The sequence below is a fragment of the Lynx canadensis genome, chromosome A3 (assembly GCF_007474595.2).
Source record: "Lynx canadensis isolate LIC74 chromosome A3, mLynCan4.pri.v2, whole genome shotgun sequence".
Lineage (NCBI taxonomy): Eukaryota > Metazoa > Chordata > Mammalia > Carnivora > Felidae > Lynx > Lynx canadensis.
In genome coordinates, this window is record NC_044305.1 from 41,555,978 (window position 1) to 41,574,732 (window position 18,755).

The 18,755-nt window shown below is 41.7% G+C and overlaps 1 protein-coding gene across 5 annotated transcripts in view; it reads right to left on the bottom strand.

The window, feature by feature from the left end:
- Positions 1–18,755, bottom strand: part of KIF16B (kinesin family member 16B) — a 290,777-nt gene that overhangs the window by 238,366 nt on the left and 33,656 nt on the right. For all 5 annotated transcript variants that reach the window (XM_030310126.2, XM_030310127.1, XM_030310125.1 and 2 more), the window contains exons 2-6: positions 13,663–13,732; positions 10,968–11,081; positions 4,654–4,770; positions 2,286–2,383; positions 1,401–1,510 (exon numbers count right to left, since the gene is read on the bottom strand). In XM_030310126.2, coding sequence (XP_030165986.1) covers positions 1,401–1,510; positions 2,286–2,383; positions 4,654–4,770; positions 10,968–11,081; positions 13,663–13,732 — 509 coding nt within the window. The remainder of the gene's footprint in view (positions 1–1,400; positions 1,511–2,285; positions 2,384–4,653; positions 4,771–10,967; positions 11,082–13,662; positions 13,733–18,755) is intronic.

Sequence of the window (18,755 nt, forward strand, 5' to 3'; positions counted from 1 at the left end):
TTATGGAATCTCTTTATTATTGGGAAATTAGTCCTTTGTCTGGAACTTGGATGGAAAAGATTTTTCCTACTTTTCAAGTTGTCTTTTTACCTTGCTGACTGTATTTCTGCCAAATTTTTATTCTGTTCTGTTTGTTTTTTACCATTTCAAATTTAACACTTAGTTTATGGTTTCTAGGTTTTAAGTAAATTTTTAAAAGACTTCCTTTCTGCAAATTTCTGAAAGAAAAAATTAACCCACAGTTTCTTGTAGCCATTTTATTGGCTATTGAAAGTAGTCACTTTCAATATTAAAATATTTGTTCCATTTGCCATTTATCCTGGTACAAAAGCTGAGTTCTGATGCCAATTTACTTTTTTTTCCTCCCAGACAGCTTAACAACCAATATTTGTCCAATGTTTGAACTTCAGATTTATTAGAAACTAAATCCCCATAAGTATCTACATCATATTCTGGATGTTTTCCTCTGTCTGATTATTCTGTCTCCTCATAAGCCAGCTTTATAATATGTTTTAACATCTGATAAGACAATTAAAGGGAAGCACAAAGGCACAGTTAGCCTAAAAGCTATTAACAATAATAGCTATTCTACACTCCACAAAACAAATACATAGTTATGCACCTTACTTTGGGCATAAAAGGCAAAATTTTCATTGGAAATTTAATAAAATGCAGATGGGGCCTGTTAATACACCTGATGTCACCAGGTGAAAAAGACAACCAAAACAGGAACACCTTTAAGCCCATGACCAGTTCTCAGCCTTGCCTCCAACGAGACACAAATGCAGGACAACAGCCACAGGAAAGCACATGTCTGTGATTCCTACAGGCCAGCCACAACTCAACGCCTATGCCAGTTAGTTGAGAGGAGCCAGCCTATTCATAAATAATTAGCAGGGGCCAGCCCTTCCCCCACCGTTACTTGTGACGTTCCTCACAAGTGTCTGTGACGCAGCTAGTGTGTCACAACACAAATGCCAAGGACCGCAGCACAGGAAACTCTGTCAACGCTCTTCTCTCAAGGTGAGAGGTCTTATAATCTCCATACAGTCATAAGCCACCATTAAGGTCAGTAAAAATATACTGCTAAGACACAATGCCACTTAAAGAGGCAGCGTACGGGGTTGGTTATCTTGCCTGAGAACAGAAAAACAAGTTTCCAGAGAGTTCTTATTCTGGAAGCCAGAGGAAATCTATTGGCAAGCCCACAAAATCAGTGAATGCTCAATGAAGTATAAATTCTTACTAGTGATAGCTGTAGTGACGACACATGTCATCTTTGCTATAATAAAATGCCAAAGATAAATCTTTTGCATATCGCCATTATCTCACATTTCCCCCTGAAACTACTGTTCTTACGGAAATTCCCAAGAACAGAGCTGTGAGATACTTGCTCTTACCCTCCACATAAGGTCCTTCTTTTGGATGCTCTCGGACTCTTAAATTGAAGGTTTTGGATGACTTCCGCCTAAGTAGATCTCGCACACGTTCATTATAAATTTCTAAGTAGCTAAAAATTTTAAACAGGATTGAATTCAGTGAAATAATTTCAGACAGTAATAACAACAAAACGACAACAATAACAGCAGCAACATACCTTTATAGACAGTAACCATATATCTATCAGGTACCATGCTTAGCACTTTAAGTGGATTACTTCATTTAATCCCTACAACAGTCCACAAGTAGATACTGCTATTATCCCCATTTTACAGGCTACATAGTGGAGGTGTAGAGTGTTTTAAACAACTGTTCAAGGCTACACAGCCACTGAGAGGTTGGGCCAGCCATAAAGACCTCTGATCGCCATGTCTGTCCTCAAACCCAATGATGAGACTGGTTCCCCACAAAGGTTTTATTTCAAGGAGGAAAAAGACTCCTCATCCATCCAGATTTATTTTAAGATTAGGTGTACAGTGATCCTACCAACACAAAGAATAACACAAACCTTATTTAGCTAAAAGAATAAGGCAAGTGAATGGGATACACACTTCTAAGTTGAAAGCTCGCTCTCTTTCAGATAAACATCCTAGGTTAGAGTTTCTGACTTAGAGGGATTTTTTTTTTTTTTGCCAGCCTCCCAAATCCTAATCCAAATTGCACCCAAGAAAGTCACTGAAAACAGACGTGTTTTAAGCTTTACTTCCAGCTCCGATAGCACGGGAGGGGAAAAGGCAGCCTCTCCCTTCAGGAATCCACAGGCCTTATCTTTTATCTAGTGCTCGAGCCTAGAGAGAAGCTACAACCAAGCTCACACATTCAGTTACTCAGGCCACGGGCCCTACCTGACTTCAGTTCGAAAAGATGCTTCATCCCATCTGGTGGTTTCATTTATTTGACTGAAGAGCCCTTCACAAATCCGAGGTATTAAGCCAGAATCGCCCTGCAGTAGAAGAGGAATGTCACAGCTGTCACTTGAAATAAAAGCAACTGATGGCTGAATCTGCAATTTGCCAGAGTGAATTCAGACTCAAGGGGCCTGCATGTCAACCCCAGGCCTACCACTGCAGGCCCCTGACACACCATCTACCCCCTCGGGACTGCTTCCCATCCTCTGAAATGAAAGGATGAAGCTTTCTAGCTTCTACATGCTGGGTCTAGGGTAATGTACAGCTATCAGCTGTTAATCAGTTGAATCCTGGCTTGAAAACAGATCTATTCCTTAACTTTTAAACAAGATGGTCTACAGCTGTAGAATAAATGTGGAAAAGCTCATAAGGTCAAATGACCAAAGAAGGTGAAATATATGCTGGGCAGAAAAGAAAAATACCAATGAAATCTTCGTAAGCACTCAAAGTAGCTGATAAGTCTTAAAATTTAGGTGACAGGACCACATTAAAACATGTAGTGTGTCCCTCCTTTGATGCACTAATCCCTACACTGGCCTTCCTAGACAGATTTTAATAACATCATATTACTTATACAATGTGGGCATCTTCAGGAATATTCATGTTTCAGCCAGCATTAACAAGCGACAAACCTCAGAACGATGCTAAAGATGAAGCCAAGTATTCTTGCCAGGAAACCAAAACTTAGGGCTTCAGTGTTTCCCTCCAAAGACCCTCTCTACCTTCACCCAACATTCCCCCAACCCCAGCAAAAAAATAAAAGAATTAGTGGGGCGCCTGGATGGCTCAGTTGATCATCCGACTTCAGCTCAGGTCATGATCTCACGGTTTGTGGGTTCGTGAGTTCAAGCCCCACATCAGGCTCTGTGCTGACTGCTCAGAGCCTGGAGCCTGCTTCGGATTCTGTATCTCCCTCTCTCTCTGCCCCTTCCCTGCCCATGCTCTGTCTCTCTCTCTCTCAAAAATAAACATTAAAAATAATTTTTAAAAAAAAAGAAAAGAATTATCTTTACAGCTTTAAGAGATTTTTTTCCCTTATACCATTAAGTTGGTACCAATTCTTATCAAGGAAAACTGGGCTTTTCACCATATTTTTTGTTCTTCCTTTAAAAAAGAAAATAAAAAGGAAGACCCAAACAGTACTCAACCGAAAGGTCAGAGTAAAACAGGTGTAATTTAGGAGTACTTTATGAATGTTTAACTTAAGTAAAATAGCTACTAACAAATCAACATGTAAATTTCATTTTTTTTAGAGGTTTTTTCTTTTCTTTTTTTTTTTTTGTAAAGGCACAGTGGGAAACTCGGAAGGGAGAAGTAATGATAAAAGGAAATGTGAAACTCCTGACCCTAACTGTTTACTCTCCTATTTATTCTTCCATTCTGTTCAGCATTGAGGATTCACAAGACAGCATCCATCTACTTCCGTAAAGGAAAAGGCTGAATTTAAGAAGCCAGGTCACAGGCACTCAAATGCTTTCATCTGGAAAGACCCACCCTCCTTCAGGAACGCACTACCACTACCTTCCATGAGCCACCAAACTTGCAGCACTAAAGACACCATGTGCCTGCCAGCAGGAAGCCCTGTGACCCTCTGCTCGCACCTCCACATCTAGAACTGGCCACAGGTCTGACAGGCAGTGAAGAGAGTTTTTACTGGGACATAAGTAGAACACACAAATACTACCTAGATCTGGAGAAAACACAGAACGAGATAAACTATAAAGTATAGCTTTTATTTTTCCATATTTTGGGGTAAGTATAACTTTAATGTCTGTTAGTTTATACAGCATAACTACTAAACTCTACATACTCCGTAATTACATAGACTCCATACAAACTACGTAATTCTCTTTTGATGTATATGCTGGAGTTATGTAGTACCTTCCCACCAGAGAGTTAGATTTTCTTTTTTTTTTTACATTTTTCTTGGGGAAAATATGTTTTGAATAATTTTAAAAAGAACAGAGTTCAGTAATTTTATTCAAACTGTTGTGTTGGCAGAAAAGAAGAATAAATTACTTGTGGGCCCAGCATACTTTTTTGATAAGATTATAAAGCCTTTAAAAACGGAAAATGAACTGAGACTTGCATCCATTATTCATGCTTATAAACTTAAAACTATTTCTAATTTAAAATCTCTCAAAGGAAATTTAGTCCAACTTATTACTGAGTTTTATCTTATTGCTAAAGAATGATCAGAACATGAAAAGCAAGTTAGTACAGACCAAGTAGATAAAAGAGATAATTCTATCAGTCCAAAGAGAGATAATAAGAAATTTTCTTCCCACAGTGTAAAACAACGTACAGAATTTCCCATCATAGTGTATGACTTTCCTGATCCAGTTTGCCCATATGCAAAGACACAAGCATTATAACCTTCAAATGCAGACTTCACGACATCTGTGCCGAGGGTGTTGAAAACCTGAAAGCAGGAAAAAAAAAACACAAAAGACACAATTACCATAGATTTTAATAAGAACCCCTTTAATGTTGACAAATATTCTTGAATGCTACTTTCGTCTTGCAAGTATTACACCACATAAATAAAATCATCGCACAACTATTAACAACAGAGTATGTATGTACCTCAGTTTTTAATCAAAAGGAAACTTTTTAAGGAAGAAAAGAGCAACCCCATCCTTTTTCCTACTTAACAAAAAATTCCTGAATGTAAACAAGGCAAAATGACAGTCATGTCTAAGAAGCAAAGATGCTTTTAAAGCATGATGATTTACCATTTCAGAATTAAATAAACTTACAAAGTTATGCATTCTATCAGAGCTTCCAGAAGCTAAATATTCAAAACCTAAAAATCACTGCAGCCAGAAGTTATTGCCCAAAGCATGCCAAATCAATACTGTCATTTGAAGAGTCCGGCTATTCATCAAAATAAGTCTCAGAAGGTTGAGTGATGGGTGGGTGTGAATGAGGCTGGGAAGGCCGGGCTCCCCTGAGTTAGAGTCCAGATGCTTTCTCCTATTTGAATATTGGCCTCGGATGGAGAAGGCAGGGACAGGAGCTGTGTGGGGTCTGGGGTTGTGCCTACACTGGCCTGAGACCGTGTCTGATGCACCACTCAGCTGCAGTGGGACACTCTGGGAAATGAAACAGGATGAAGGACAAATACTTCGCCCAGACAACTGATGTCAGTGAGGCCAATCGACATGTGTGGCCATCCTGAGTACACCCAGTTGGGAAGGGGACCAACCAAAGCTGCCCAAACCCCACAAGCCTTCACGTTGCCCCCTTCCCCTGTCAGAGAGGAAGCATGATCGGGTTCTTAGAGCCAGGAAAAAGTGAGGCACTGTTTTGTGGCGTCACCACAGTCCAAGGTGGGAGCCTCATTAACCCCTCAGGAATGTTTAGTCTGTGTGAGTGACGCTGAATCAGCTGAACTTGAGACCCATCATCTCCCCTTCGGGGTTCTAAGCCCTGCAGCCAGAACACCCATCCTTAGACAAGGCTAATAAACACTAGGCCCCTCAACCTCAGCTCCACATAAACTATCCCTGCTACTAACACAGCTTATCATCCAAGGACAAAATATAAACACAGTCAACCGGACTTCAGCTTTCTTCAGGTACCATCTGGCCGCCATCTTGCTTTTTTTCCTCAGTTTCTCAGTCCAAGATTTCCAAACTATCATTTCAATTGAGTCACTTCCAAAATGACCAGTCTCATTCATACTGTTAATTTGTATCCATTTCAGCTCTAAGAGTGGATATTTTCTAGTCCTATTCTCAAATTCTGATGACTTATTCAACTCTCAATGGTAATAGCAGGTCACAAGGAGTTCGCATATTGGTCCTCATAAAATTCTACAGGGTGAGTAAGCATCACTTAGATCCATTTCTCAGGGGGAGAAGTGAGATGAGTGAACATACACAGTGAGTGGCAGAGATGGGATTTGCACCTGGGTATTTCTGACCCCAAAGCCTGTGCTAAACCCTTCAGTGTCCTCTTCCCACACCCTCAACATCAAGCATGAGGCCCCAGTCCTCCCTGAAAGGACCTCCTCCCACAAACCATGAAGAGGCAGAAGCCAGGAATCCCAGGGAGGCTCAGGGCTCCAGACCACCTGTCTAAAATCAGTTTTCACCATGGTATATGGGACATGAGGAAAAACTCTAAATATTTCTTCAATTCTCTTTGATTAAGCAAAAAATAAAAATCATACATCATTTTTACCCTATCATGGGGTGCCACTGGATAGGAAGTACAGCCTTCCATAAAGTTCTCAAAGAATAAAAAAAGGATCTTCTGTAATACCATTGTCTGAGGCTAAAACAAACTCGTTGAAAATATATTTAAACCAAACCCCAACGTTTTCAAAATAAAATTCTTTCCCAGGATTAAAAATCCCACCCACCAGGCTGCCTATGTGGCTCAGTCGGTTAAGTGTCAGATTTTGGCTACGTCATGATCTCACATTTGGTGAGTTCAAACCTCGCATAGGGCTCTCTGAGGTCAGCGTGGAGCCTGCTTTGGATCTTCTGTCTCCCTCCCTCTCTGCCCCTCCCTTGCTCACACTCTCCTGCACTCTCTCTGTCTCAGAAATAAACATTAAAAATAAATGTTTATTGGGGCGCCTGGGTGGCGCAGTCGGTTGAGCGTCCGACTTCAGCCAGGTCACGATCTCGCGGTCCGTGGGTTCGAGCCCCGCGTCGGGCTCTGGGCGGATGGCTCAGAGCCTGGAGCCTGTTTCCGATTCTGTGTCTCCCTCTCTCTCTGCTCCTCCCCCGTTCATGCTCTGTCTCTCTCTGTCCCAAAAATAAATAAACGTTGAAAAAAAAAATTAAAAAAAAAATAAATAAATAAATGTTTATAAAAAAATCCCACACACCATTTTACTATTACCTATTTCTCCAGAAAGCCAACTCAGCTGGATTTCTCCAACAGATCTGGGGGCCTGGAACAGGAGGAGGAGGGTCCTGGTGCTGGTGAACATGACTGCAAAACAGGCCTAGAATACGCAGGTCTGGATGCACCGAGACCCAAGCCGGGCTCAGTCTCAGCTTCAAGTAACCCACCCAAAGTTGTCCCAGGACCCAGAGAAGCAGCGGGACACTGTCCACATCTTTGGGGTTCTTGGCAAGGAAAACAGGCTACCCCAGTGCAGCTCCCAGGAAGGACCTGTTTAGCATCAATATCAAACCAAAGTGGAGAGGGAGTGGCTGCATTGTGAGACCGAGCTCTCCCCTCCTCGACTGGCACTGGCGACTGGCATCAAAATCCGGCTGAGAGCCTCACCTGGCCAGGTGACCCAAATAGCTGTATATCTGAGCACAGATTTTCACGTGGATTTCCAGAGCGATCCAAGGCATCCCAGGGCCTCAACTGAGGGGAACTGCCCACAAGAGGGCACTGTTAAAACAAAAGACTCACCCATTCAGCTTGTCAACCGGGAGATTTTAAGTTTCAAGTTTCTCCAGGGTTGAATCAAGGAGATCAAAGCCTCCCTTTGGAGTTTTGAAGAACCATTAAAAAAATCAGACCTTATTTAATGGTCTTTAATTTATGTGAATACAGACTTAAATTGTCCAATGATTTTTTTTTTCCAAATCTAAAATTAATTTGTAAGGAAGAAATATTACTGGTCATCTTACTTGCTATTTAACAGTAAGGGAAACTTAGGTTGAACTCTAGTAATAGCCATGATATATTTCCTCAAGATGCCCCTCTATCCAGATGAGAAGGATAAAAAGGAGGAGGAAGAGAAGACCAACATCATGCTAAGCTTGCATCTTCCCGTTTATGCAGGGCTACAACCTGACAGCTCAAATCCTGGGCCAGAGATGACAGCATGAAAACTTTAATCAGTAATCAAAATTGAAGCTATTTTTAACATTAGGGGTGAGGGAAGATTACCCTTCTCTTTAATAGAGTTTCAAAAAAATAGGTATTTTCCTGTATCTATGCTGATTTTATTAACATGTGCTTCTGCTAGAAAGTAGTACTGTATTTACTAATACATCACCACGCTTTTTTAGTTTTGTAATTTAGTAGAACAATCTCAGGTTATTTATATAGTCGAAAAACGCAAAACACCTGAGAAGAGACGCTACCCATCACTCGAAGCATGGAAATTATCCCTATCAGAAGCTTTGCACAAACTAAAACTATTCTTAAACTCTGAGCATTTATTTTTAACTTCCAAAAGAGCTAAACTTGTTACTCTTTCCCTGGTCTTGACTCTTGTAGAACCAGGAAATGTCATCTGTTCCCATAAATTAACCACCATCTGTAAACGACTTCTGTCAGTCAGCAAATGTTTACCGAGCATCTCCAGTGTGCCAGGTCCTGCTGTCACACACTGCTCTGCTCCTCCCCCCATGGACTTTCCCTCACCACAGCCCTCTGTCCCCAAAAGGCCTCATTCAGGTTAAATAAGGAGGAAAATCCAACCGTTTGCTGTGTAAGTTAGACATGGAAACCTTCCTGGCTCTTCATCCATCATCTCTTGAGGACATTCTGAAGACTGTGGAATGAATTGGCTTTTCCCTGAACAAATTCCCTCACACCAGCCACTTCATTTTTATTCCTGTATTAAAGCCCAAATCTGGATTCCAATATCTATAACATTCTATTCCTCACCAGACTCCTAGCTGCCAATGTTGGCCAATCCAGTTACCTCAACAGCAAAGTTATCTGCGCTGCTGTTAAACAGAAAACCACAGGCCCAAAATGGAGTCACTTATGCTAGGCCAAGTCACGAAACTGGGGTTCAATACCTAACCTAACTGCAGTTTCAACCTCCCCCAGATATGCAGTCTCAACTGGTTGGTCAGGAATTTTCTGATCAGCACCAATGAGGTCATCTCCCACATGGGCCCTCTCCATCCCCCAGAGGAAGATGAGGTGATCCACCTAAACAACACCCTCTACTCTTCTGCCTAAGGGAAGATGACCTTGCCTGAAACAATCTTTTCTTGTGCTACTTGTCCCACCCTGTTTCTGCCTATAAAATCCTTCCATCTTGTACAGCTCTTCAAAGCTCCTTTCTACTTGCTGAATGGGATACTGCAGGATTCATGAATCGATGAATAAAGCCAATTTGATTTTCAAATTTACTCGGTTGAATTTTGTTCTTTAACACTCCTCACTCATTTATTCATCAATAAGGCTGCCCTATTCATCTATCATTTAGAACAAACCAACCTTATGCCCTGAAGACCCTCCAGTGGCATCTCCCCTGCCCTACACATCAGCCCCAGGATCTCATCTCGGCTACTATTAAGTCCATTAGGTGTATGGACTTGAGCACATTATTTAAGCTCAGAGTCTCTTCGACAAAGAAAAACGGAGCTGAAGTGAAACCTGGCCTTCTGAGAATGAAGTGAGACAAGTACATGAGTGCGAAGCAGAGTTTCAGACACCAACACAAACTCAAGCAACATTAGTTCCTGGCCCCTCTTTCATCCCAGGCAGCTAATCGTTCTTTATGGCTCTCAATCTTATTGCTGTCATCCTTTCAATTTTTGCCCTGATGCTGAACCCACACATTCTGGATACAAACACTCCAATCTTCTCCTTTGAATAATTTCTCTAAGTTGTCTATCTTAACTCCAACATTTACATTGCCTCTGTAAGCCGACTTCTTCCACAAACCATGTGCTTAACCAATGCTAAGTTCTCCAATGTCGAGGTGTGCAAATCTGCTAAAAAATGCAGTTTGGCTCAGTGGGGTCTGGAATTGGTACAGATTTTGCATTTTTAACATGCTCTAGTCAATGCAGTGGTTCTGGAACATGGACACACAAAGTTGCAAGCAACTAGACAATAATACCACTTTAAGATGCCACCGCATGGATTATAACCCAGGGTAGGCAAGACAGGAATTCTTATCTTAGTTGTAACATATGCAGTCCTAAAGCACTATATTTGAAGAAGCTGTTAAGAAGCCAGGAAGAAGCCCATATTCCTCCCCTTGTACCGATGCTTCCCCATAGCTCTGCTCTGTTTAAACACCCAACTGGTCCCACCCAGGGAAATCCCCTTAGTCTGCTCACATGCAACATCAATATGCGATGGTCTCCTGGGAGGATCTCCGAGTCTGTTCTTCTATGCCATGTCACATCCACATTTTAGACCATAAAACCCTATAGCACCGGTTTCTTGGACATATTACAGCTATCTAGATTCTAGAAAAATTCTGAACAAAATGCCCATTCCTTCTAGAACCCTTCTTTCGAGAATCCTAAAATGGTCCACAGGAAGTGGGGCTTTGGTCTGAAATCTAACTTCCAGAGCCCTGCATCACAGCAGGACTCAGAGCTGAGCGGCTTATTTGCTGGGCTTAGCAATATACAAACGGCGCTCCCCAAATGCTTTATTTGCACAGCTCCTTCAAAACGGTAGTCCTTTCCAAGTTTGGGGGTGGGAGGGTGGGGGGAAGTTATGATCATCATGCTTAGAAGTGAAAAACAAAATCAACTTTTTGGGGACTGAATTCTTCTCAGGCTTAATGGTGCTATGCAACAAAGCTAAGTTAGCAGAGGTAGATTTTACATAAATTATGTTGAGAAAAAAATCAGCAAGATGTTTTATAGAGTTTTAGGATGGGCATTTTTTTCCTCAATATGGAAATAAATCAAAATAAAGATTATGAAAATATCATACCATCTCTTGTGAGACATAATCTGGACTTTTCGTATCAGCAGAATAAAAAGAGAAGTCATAGGTGAAGGTCTTCGTCCGTTCTCTTCCTGAGTCCCCGGTCCCTCCTTCTGGTATCTAGACAGGATTGTGATAATAATGTAAAGAGCACTGCTAGCTAAATGATCTATCCAATTCAAGAAAAAGAAAAATCCCTTAAAAATGTATAATGATCACTTGACTAAAAAAGCATTTAATTCCTTCTGAACACCCTCCTAAATACATAGGGAGAGAGAGAGGGTAGGAGGGGGTAAGGTTGGAAGGAAGGGAGGGGAGGGGAAGGATGAGGTGGGGGGGAGACAGAGAGAGAGAGAGAGAGAAAGATCCTAAATTCCTCCCAGCAATCCAGGCTATGATATGACCCAAGGCTTCTTTTCTGGACTTCTTATTATGATTATCTTATATGAGGCCAACACTCTGGCCAGACTCTTATTTCTTTCCTGGCTTCGATTCTTTTTACTGTTCCCTCCAACCAAAACCAACAGAGTCAGGGTCTACAGAACTCCAAGGGGTGCCATTCACATAGATGGTGTTGTGACTAGAGCCCCCTAGAGTTGTGCAGCTTTGTGGCCCCACTGTAAACTCCAGGTGGGATGCTTCCTCTCCCATGAAGCTTCCCTTGGGCACTACAACCAGAAGTAATTGCTCCCACCTCCAAGAGGCTAGATTCTCCCAGGACATATTCTGAGTTTACTGCAGATATTTGCATGTATCTTGTCTACCTTGCTATATACCTAAATTGAGCCAAAAACCATGTTTAAAAATCATCATAAGCCACCAATGCTTTACACAGTTCCCTGGACACATGCTGAAAAAATTTAATGAGCATCATATTTTCCAATATAATTCAGACTCTATAAATACACAATTTCTACGGTTCTTATTAAAATGTTAAAAATCTGGACATCTGTTTTGTTAAATAGGACGAGAAAATGTTTGTAAAACTCAAAAGGCACCAAAACAATCAAGGAAAATAGATTCCATAATGCACAAAGAAGAGAAGCATCCAAAGCCAAGGGTCTCTTTGCTCTGTTCCAGTAAATATAATTTTTTAAAGATTAAACTTGTACCAAAGCATGGTGAGCAGACAGATACATGAAGCAAAGCAAAGCAAAGGTAACTAACAGGAGGTGATGGTCAAGTGATGACAGGCAGAAATACAAGTAGATGTGGGAGGTCAAAGGAGGGCAAGCCAGGTGGGGCCAGACAGAGCTAGAAGGTACCAGGATTGTGCTCAGAGGAGAAAGAAAGACATTCCACTGGAGAATGCCTGGGGCAAAGGGACACAGAGCCTCAAAGAAAGCCTATCAAATTATCTAGAGCATGGCCCAATTGGAAGAGAGGAGCATTCCCCAGCTTCTATCACTGGAGATCAAGTAGACTACTTTGAGATTCCAAAGTATCTAGTCCCTTGAGCCATAAATTAACAGAAATCCAACTAGAGATTGATCTGCACTTGGCCATGGAGCAGCAGGCCTCCGAAACCCCAACCTGTAAGTTAATGACAAATTTGGGAGGACAAAGGGGCAGAGTCCACCAAGCATATGATTTACTATTATTAATTTTACACTCATATCTCCCACCAAGTGAAAAGTATTCACAATTTGTAACAAATTCACTGACCAAAGGAAAGAATAGGATATTTTAAGTGCAAAAGGAAGAAATATGCCATGCTAGAAAATTCTGGGTTTTTCCAACTTTTTCAAAACTTTTTTTTTTTTTAATGTTTATTTATTTTTGAGAGACAGAGACAGAGTGTGAGCAGGGGTAGGGCAGAGAGAGGGAGACACAGAGTCCAAAGCAGGCTCCAGGCTCTGAGCTGTCAGCACAGAGCCCAATGCGGGGCTCAAACCCATGCACCGTGAGATCATGACCTGAGCCAAAGTTGGGACGCTTAACCAACTGACCCACCCAGATGTGCCTCGACTGTCTTTTCCAGAAAAAAAAAAAAAAAAAAAAATCCATTTTTTTAAATCTTTCGTTCCCTGAATTTTTAATAATAATGTAAGTTCCCCTTGCCAAGTTTAAAAACATGATTATTTTCATTAAGAATTGAAAGAGGGGCACCTGGGTGGGTCAGTTGGTCATATCCAACTCTTGGTTTTGGTTCAGGTCATGATCTCATAGTTTGTGAGTTCGAGCCCCATGGCAGGCTCCACGCTGACAGTGCAGAGCCTGCTTGGGATTGTCTCTCTCTCCCTCTCTCTCTGCACCTCCCCTGCTCGTGTTCTCTCTCTCAAAATAAATAAATAAATAAATAAATAAATAAATAAATAAATAAATAAATAAATAAATAAGAATGGAAACAAATCTAGGGCCAACAGTTACTTAATGATTCACAAAATGCAGCTAGATGCCAGGCTAAGAATCTAGCACAGGATACAGGATAACATTGTGTAGTCGGGGCTAAATCTGTGAGTTTGCACACCAAGGCTATAGCTTGAAGGTTTTGAGATCAAATAAAACTAGGGGGTGGGAGAAGAGATAAAACATAGCCCTTCACTTCATGACTGAGCCCTAGACAAGTACAAGTTGACGTGGCTAGCTGAACTGAGAAGGAGGGGTAAGGAAATGGCAGATGTGTTTTATTTACCCAGAAATCATTTTGACAATAAAACAAACATGGAGGCTCGTGGAGCGTGGCCAGGTTGCTACTTGCCTTTAAGTTTGTGATTGTTGTTTTGCTTTTCTCCATTTGAATAATGAATTTGGCTTCCAAGTCCTTTTCCCTGCAACACAAATTCAGTACTAGTTAGGAGAGAAAAGATTGTTTTTAAAACATTTGTTTTATTTACTTTTTACATATGGGGGTTTGTTTTTAAATGGCATCTGAAGCACAATCTGTGACACCACTCCTCCCAAATCTTTACTAATACAAACACAAAGACACACAAAACAGATGCCACCATCAAAAAACTTAAGACTGACAAATAATGTGTTCTCAAAACCTGGAAGAATCTCTAACTGCCAGCCAAGAGGAGTGTAAATTAAATGACAGAAACCGTGGAGGGCTGTGTGACTCATGAAAAAAGCAGCCCCACCTACCTGGTTATAAAAGACACCTTCTCCCCTCCACCCAAGAGGAGAACCAAGTAGAAAACTGGTCTGAATGGTCGCAAACAGGTGCTGCTTCTAGAAGCAGCCAGGGCACTGCCACCTCCTCCCACCTTCTTTCCATATACATTCAGAAACTGCAGTGCCTGGAAAACAGCAGAACTGGAAGTCCACAGGACTCCTGAGAACAGTTCTGGAGAATAAATAACCATGTATCTACACAATGGAGTGGTCGGTTACTGAAAAAGGAATGAGGAAGGTCTCTATCAACTGTTAGGGAATGGGAGCCAGGATGTATTGTTAAGAGGGGAATGCAAAGTGGAGAAAAGTATACCTAGGATGCTAGAATTACAAGAAAATAAAACAAGATTATTTTTTAATGACCTAAAACAGATCAGTGTTTTAGTGCAGTTGAAGTCCAGGTCATGTGTTCCATATCAAAAAACAAAATTAAATTAAAATAAAAATAAAAGGGGTGCCTGGGTGGCTCAGTCAGTTGAACATCTGACTCTTGATTTCAGCTCAGGTCATGATCTCATGGGATTGAGCCCTGCATCAGGCTCTGAGCTGACAGGATAGAGCCTGCTTTGGATTCTCTCTCCTTCTTTCTCTACCCCTTCCACATGTGCGTGCGCACGCTCTCTCTCTCTCTCTCTCTCTCTCTCTCTCTCTCAAAATAAAAAATAAAAATAAAGTGACCTAAAACATAAAAGTAAGCTGAAGCAAGTGAACTGGCATACCACAGTGTGACATTTAATAATTTATTATTTTTAATTAATAATTTTCATTAATTTTTAATTAATAATTTATTTTAATTAACAATTTATTTTTAATTAATAACTTATTATTTTTTAATTTACATCCAAGTTAGTTAGCATATGGTACAACAATGATTTCAGGAGTAGATTCCTTAATGCCCCTTACCCATTTAGCCATCCCCCCTCCCACAACCCCTCCAGCAACCCTCTGTTTGTTCTCTATATTTAGGAGTCTCTTATGTTTTGTCCCCCTCGTGTTTTTATATTATTTTTGCTTCCCTTCCCTTACATTCATCTGTTTTGTATCTTAAAGTCCTCATATGAGTGAAGTGATATGATGTTTGTCTTTCTCTAATTTCACTTAGCATAATACCCTGTAGTTCCATCCACATAGTTGCAAATGGCAAGATTTCATTCTTTTTGATTGCTGAGTAATACTCCATTGCATATATGTGCCACATCTTCTTTATCCATTCATCCATTGATGGACATTTGGGCTCTTTCCATACTTTAGCTATTGTTGATAGTGCTGCTATAAACATTGGGTGCATGTGCCCCTTCGAAACAGCACACCTGTATCCCTTGGATAAATACCAAGTAGTGCAATTGCTGGGTTGTAGGGTAGTTCTATTTTTAATTTTTTGAGGAACCTCCATACAGTTTTCCAGAGTGGCTGCACCAATTTGCATTCCCACCAATAATGCAAAAGGGTGCCCCTTTCTCTGTATCCTTGCTAACATCTGTGGTTGCCTGAGTAGTTAATGTTAGCCATTCTGACAGGTGTAAGGTGGTATCTCATGGTGGTTTTGATTTGTGTTTCCCTGATGATGAGAGATGTTGAGCATTTCTCATGTATTGGTTGGTCATCTGGATGTCTTCTTTGGAGAAGTGTCTATTCATGTCTTTTGCCCATTTCTTCACTGGATTATTTGTTTTTGGGGTGTTAAGTTTGATAAATTCTCTATTTATTTTGGATACTGACCCTTTATCTGATATGTCGTTTGCAGATATCTTCTCCCATTCCGTCAGTTGCCTTTTAGTTTTGCTGATTGTTTTCTTCGCTGTGCAAAAGCTTTGTATTTTGATGAGGTCCCAATAGTACATTTTTGCTTTGACTTCCCTTGCCTCCAGAGACATGCTGAGTAAGAAGTTGGTGCGGCCGAAGTCAAAGAGGTTTTTGCCTTTTTTTTAAGTTTATTTATTTTTCAGAGAGAACACAAGAAGGGGAGGGGCAGTGAGAGAGGGGGAGAGAATCCCAAGCAGGCTCTGCACTGTCAGCACCGAGCCCAATGTGGGGCCCAAACTCACTAGCCTCAAGATCATGACCTGAGCCAAAACCAAGAGTGAGACACTTAACTGACTGAACCACCCAGGTGCCATGCACAGTGTGAGATGATTTCCATTATATGTTGGAATCTGACTGTAGAATGCAGTGGGATATAGCCCGGAGAGAAAAACAACTATAAAGAAGTCTTAAAGCATTTTCAGTAATCATATATTTGATGGTAAAGTAAGTGTCGGCATTCGGAGACTTCTGTTTGTGTATTATGGGATGATAATGGAGTAATTATGGCTGTGGCCTTGAGAACCAAGGTTTCTAGATGAAAAGAGATACAAACATAAGATGGATGAGGTTAAGTAAAAAAAACTCTCTCGTCCTGAATCTGAATGGGGCTAGCATAAACTTTATCTGAAATTGAGAAAGAAAAAGAAAGTACTCCCTAGCTTTGTCCTCTGAAAAGGCCTAGAATCTTATGCCCAAATTATAGCCTCTAAATTCCATTTAGTGTCAGGGTTCTTTGGAGAAAGACTCAATCCAAATATTTGAACTATCTTCTCACACAAGAAAGCAGGATGCTGTCACATCAAAAGTTACTGGCTTGGGGGCGCCTGGGTGGCTCAGTCGGTTAAGCGGCCGACTTCGGCTCAGGTCATGATCTCGCGGTCCGTGAGTTCGAGCCCCGCGTCAGGCTCTGTGCTGACAGCTCAGAGCCTGGAGCCTGTTTCAGATTCTGTGTCTCCCTCTCTCTGACCCTCCCCCGTTCATGCTCTGTCTCTCTCTGTCCCAAAAATAAATAAACGTTAAAAAAAAAAAAGTTACTGGTTTGTCCAGGTTGTCCATAAGCAACCTCTAACATGGTTCCTGGTGGTCCCTGCCTCCGGGTATCTGTGACCCTGTGCAATCCCCTCCCCAGCAAGTGGGCTGGACCTAGAAACTCACTTCTAATAACTAGAACACTACCACCCCAAAAGTGATGATCTGTCACTTCCTAGTTTGGGTTATAAAATGATTCTGATTTCTGACTTGCTGGCTCTCCTAAGGGTGTCTCTCTCAGAGCCCTGGCAATGGGGACAGCCAGCTGCCACACTGCAAGACTTTGGGAGAGACTCACATGGCAAGGAATTGCGGCCTGCCGGCAGCCACCTGGGTGAGCCTGGAAGTGTCCCTCCCCCAGCCAGGCTGGAAGGCCCTGGACTGCAGCCTTGAGACCCTGAGCCATCAGAGGACCCAGGTAAACCCCACCCAGACTCCTGACTCACAGAAACAGTGAGATAATAAATGTTGTTTTAAGCCCCTAAATTTGGGGGCTTAGGAGTTTGGAGCTCCTAAGTTGTGTTACACAGTGAGAAATAACCAAGACAAGAGCCGCAGCAAAAGGACTCAGGAGTCAACCTGATAAGTGGCCGCCGACAAAGCACAGCAGCAGAAAGAACAGTAACTGCTGTAGACTGAAACGCATGAGATATGCATAAATTATGAGCTCATAATTAAAAGATAAAAACCAAATGTCCCCTTTGGAGAATCAAAAGAGTCACCTCATTATTTTAAAAACTAGTAAATAAAGGAGAAGATTCAAGCACTTAACCCTGCATTTCCTTTTTTTTTTTGTTTTTTTTTTTTTGTTTTTTGATGTTTATCTATTTTTGAGAGAGAGAGAGATACAGCATGAGCAGGGGAGGGGCAGAGAGAGAGGGAGACACAGAATCCAAAGCAGGCTCCAGGTTCTGAGCTCTGAGCTGTCAGCACAGAGCCTGACGCGGGGCTCAAACCCACGAACCGTGAGATCATGACCTGAGCCAAAGTCAGACGCTTAACCGACTGAGCCACCCAGGCACCCCATCATTTTTTTTTTAAATGTTAATTCTTTTTGAAAGAGGGAGAGTGTGAGCATGTGAGCTCACGCACACAGGGGAGGGACAGAGAGAGGGAGAGAGAATCAGAAGCAGGATCCACACTGTCAGTGTAGAGCCCTAGGTGAGGCTTGAATCCAGGAACGTGAGATTATGACCTGAGCAGAGTCTGATGCTCAATCGACTGAGCTACCCAGATGCCCCACCTGCATTTCCCAAACAATCTGCACTCCATGGTAACCGAAGAGTTGTTTGGGAAAGTTTCTCTTTTCAGGGTATTCTACCTAATACATCAAGAAGGAACAAAAGAATTAGAATGTCAGCACTTTGTGACTCTGGTGAACTCATGGCTTTAGAGAGTGACCACCATGGGCTGTTGACTCCACCACCAGGAGACAACCAGACACCCTGGGCATCCAAACTGAAACACCAGCACCCCTCTGCAGAAATCTTATCCCTCTCACATGGAAGACTGACTCTGCCCAAGACCTGATGGACCGTGATCTGCCAGGAAACACAGGGGGCAGGGGGAATCCATCCATCAATGCCAAGGAGGCAATCAGCAAAATCCAGCTTCTAGGCAGGTGGGCAGATAAGGGACCCAGCTTATTCAAGAACAAGAACAATAAACTGCAAGGAGCATAAAGATGGAAGGGGGACCTACAGATTTAACAAAAAAAAAAAAAAAGACTTTAAAGACCTATCAACCAATTGGACTTCAGTGCAAACAGAAAAGGCATTTTTAGAAATTATAATATATGTAGGGAAATGCTTACACTGATTAAAAATTTGATATTAAGGAATTATT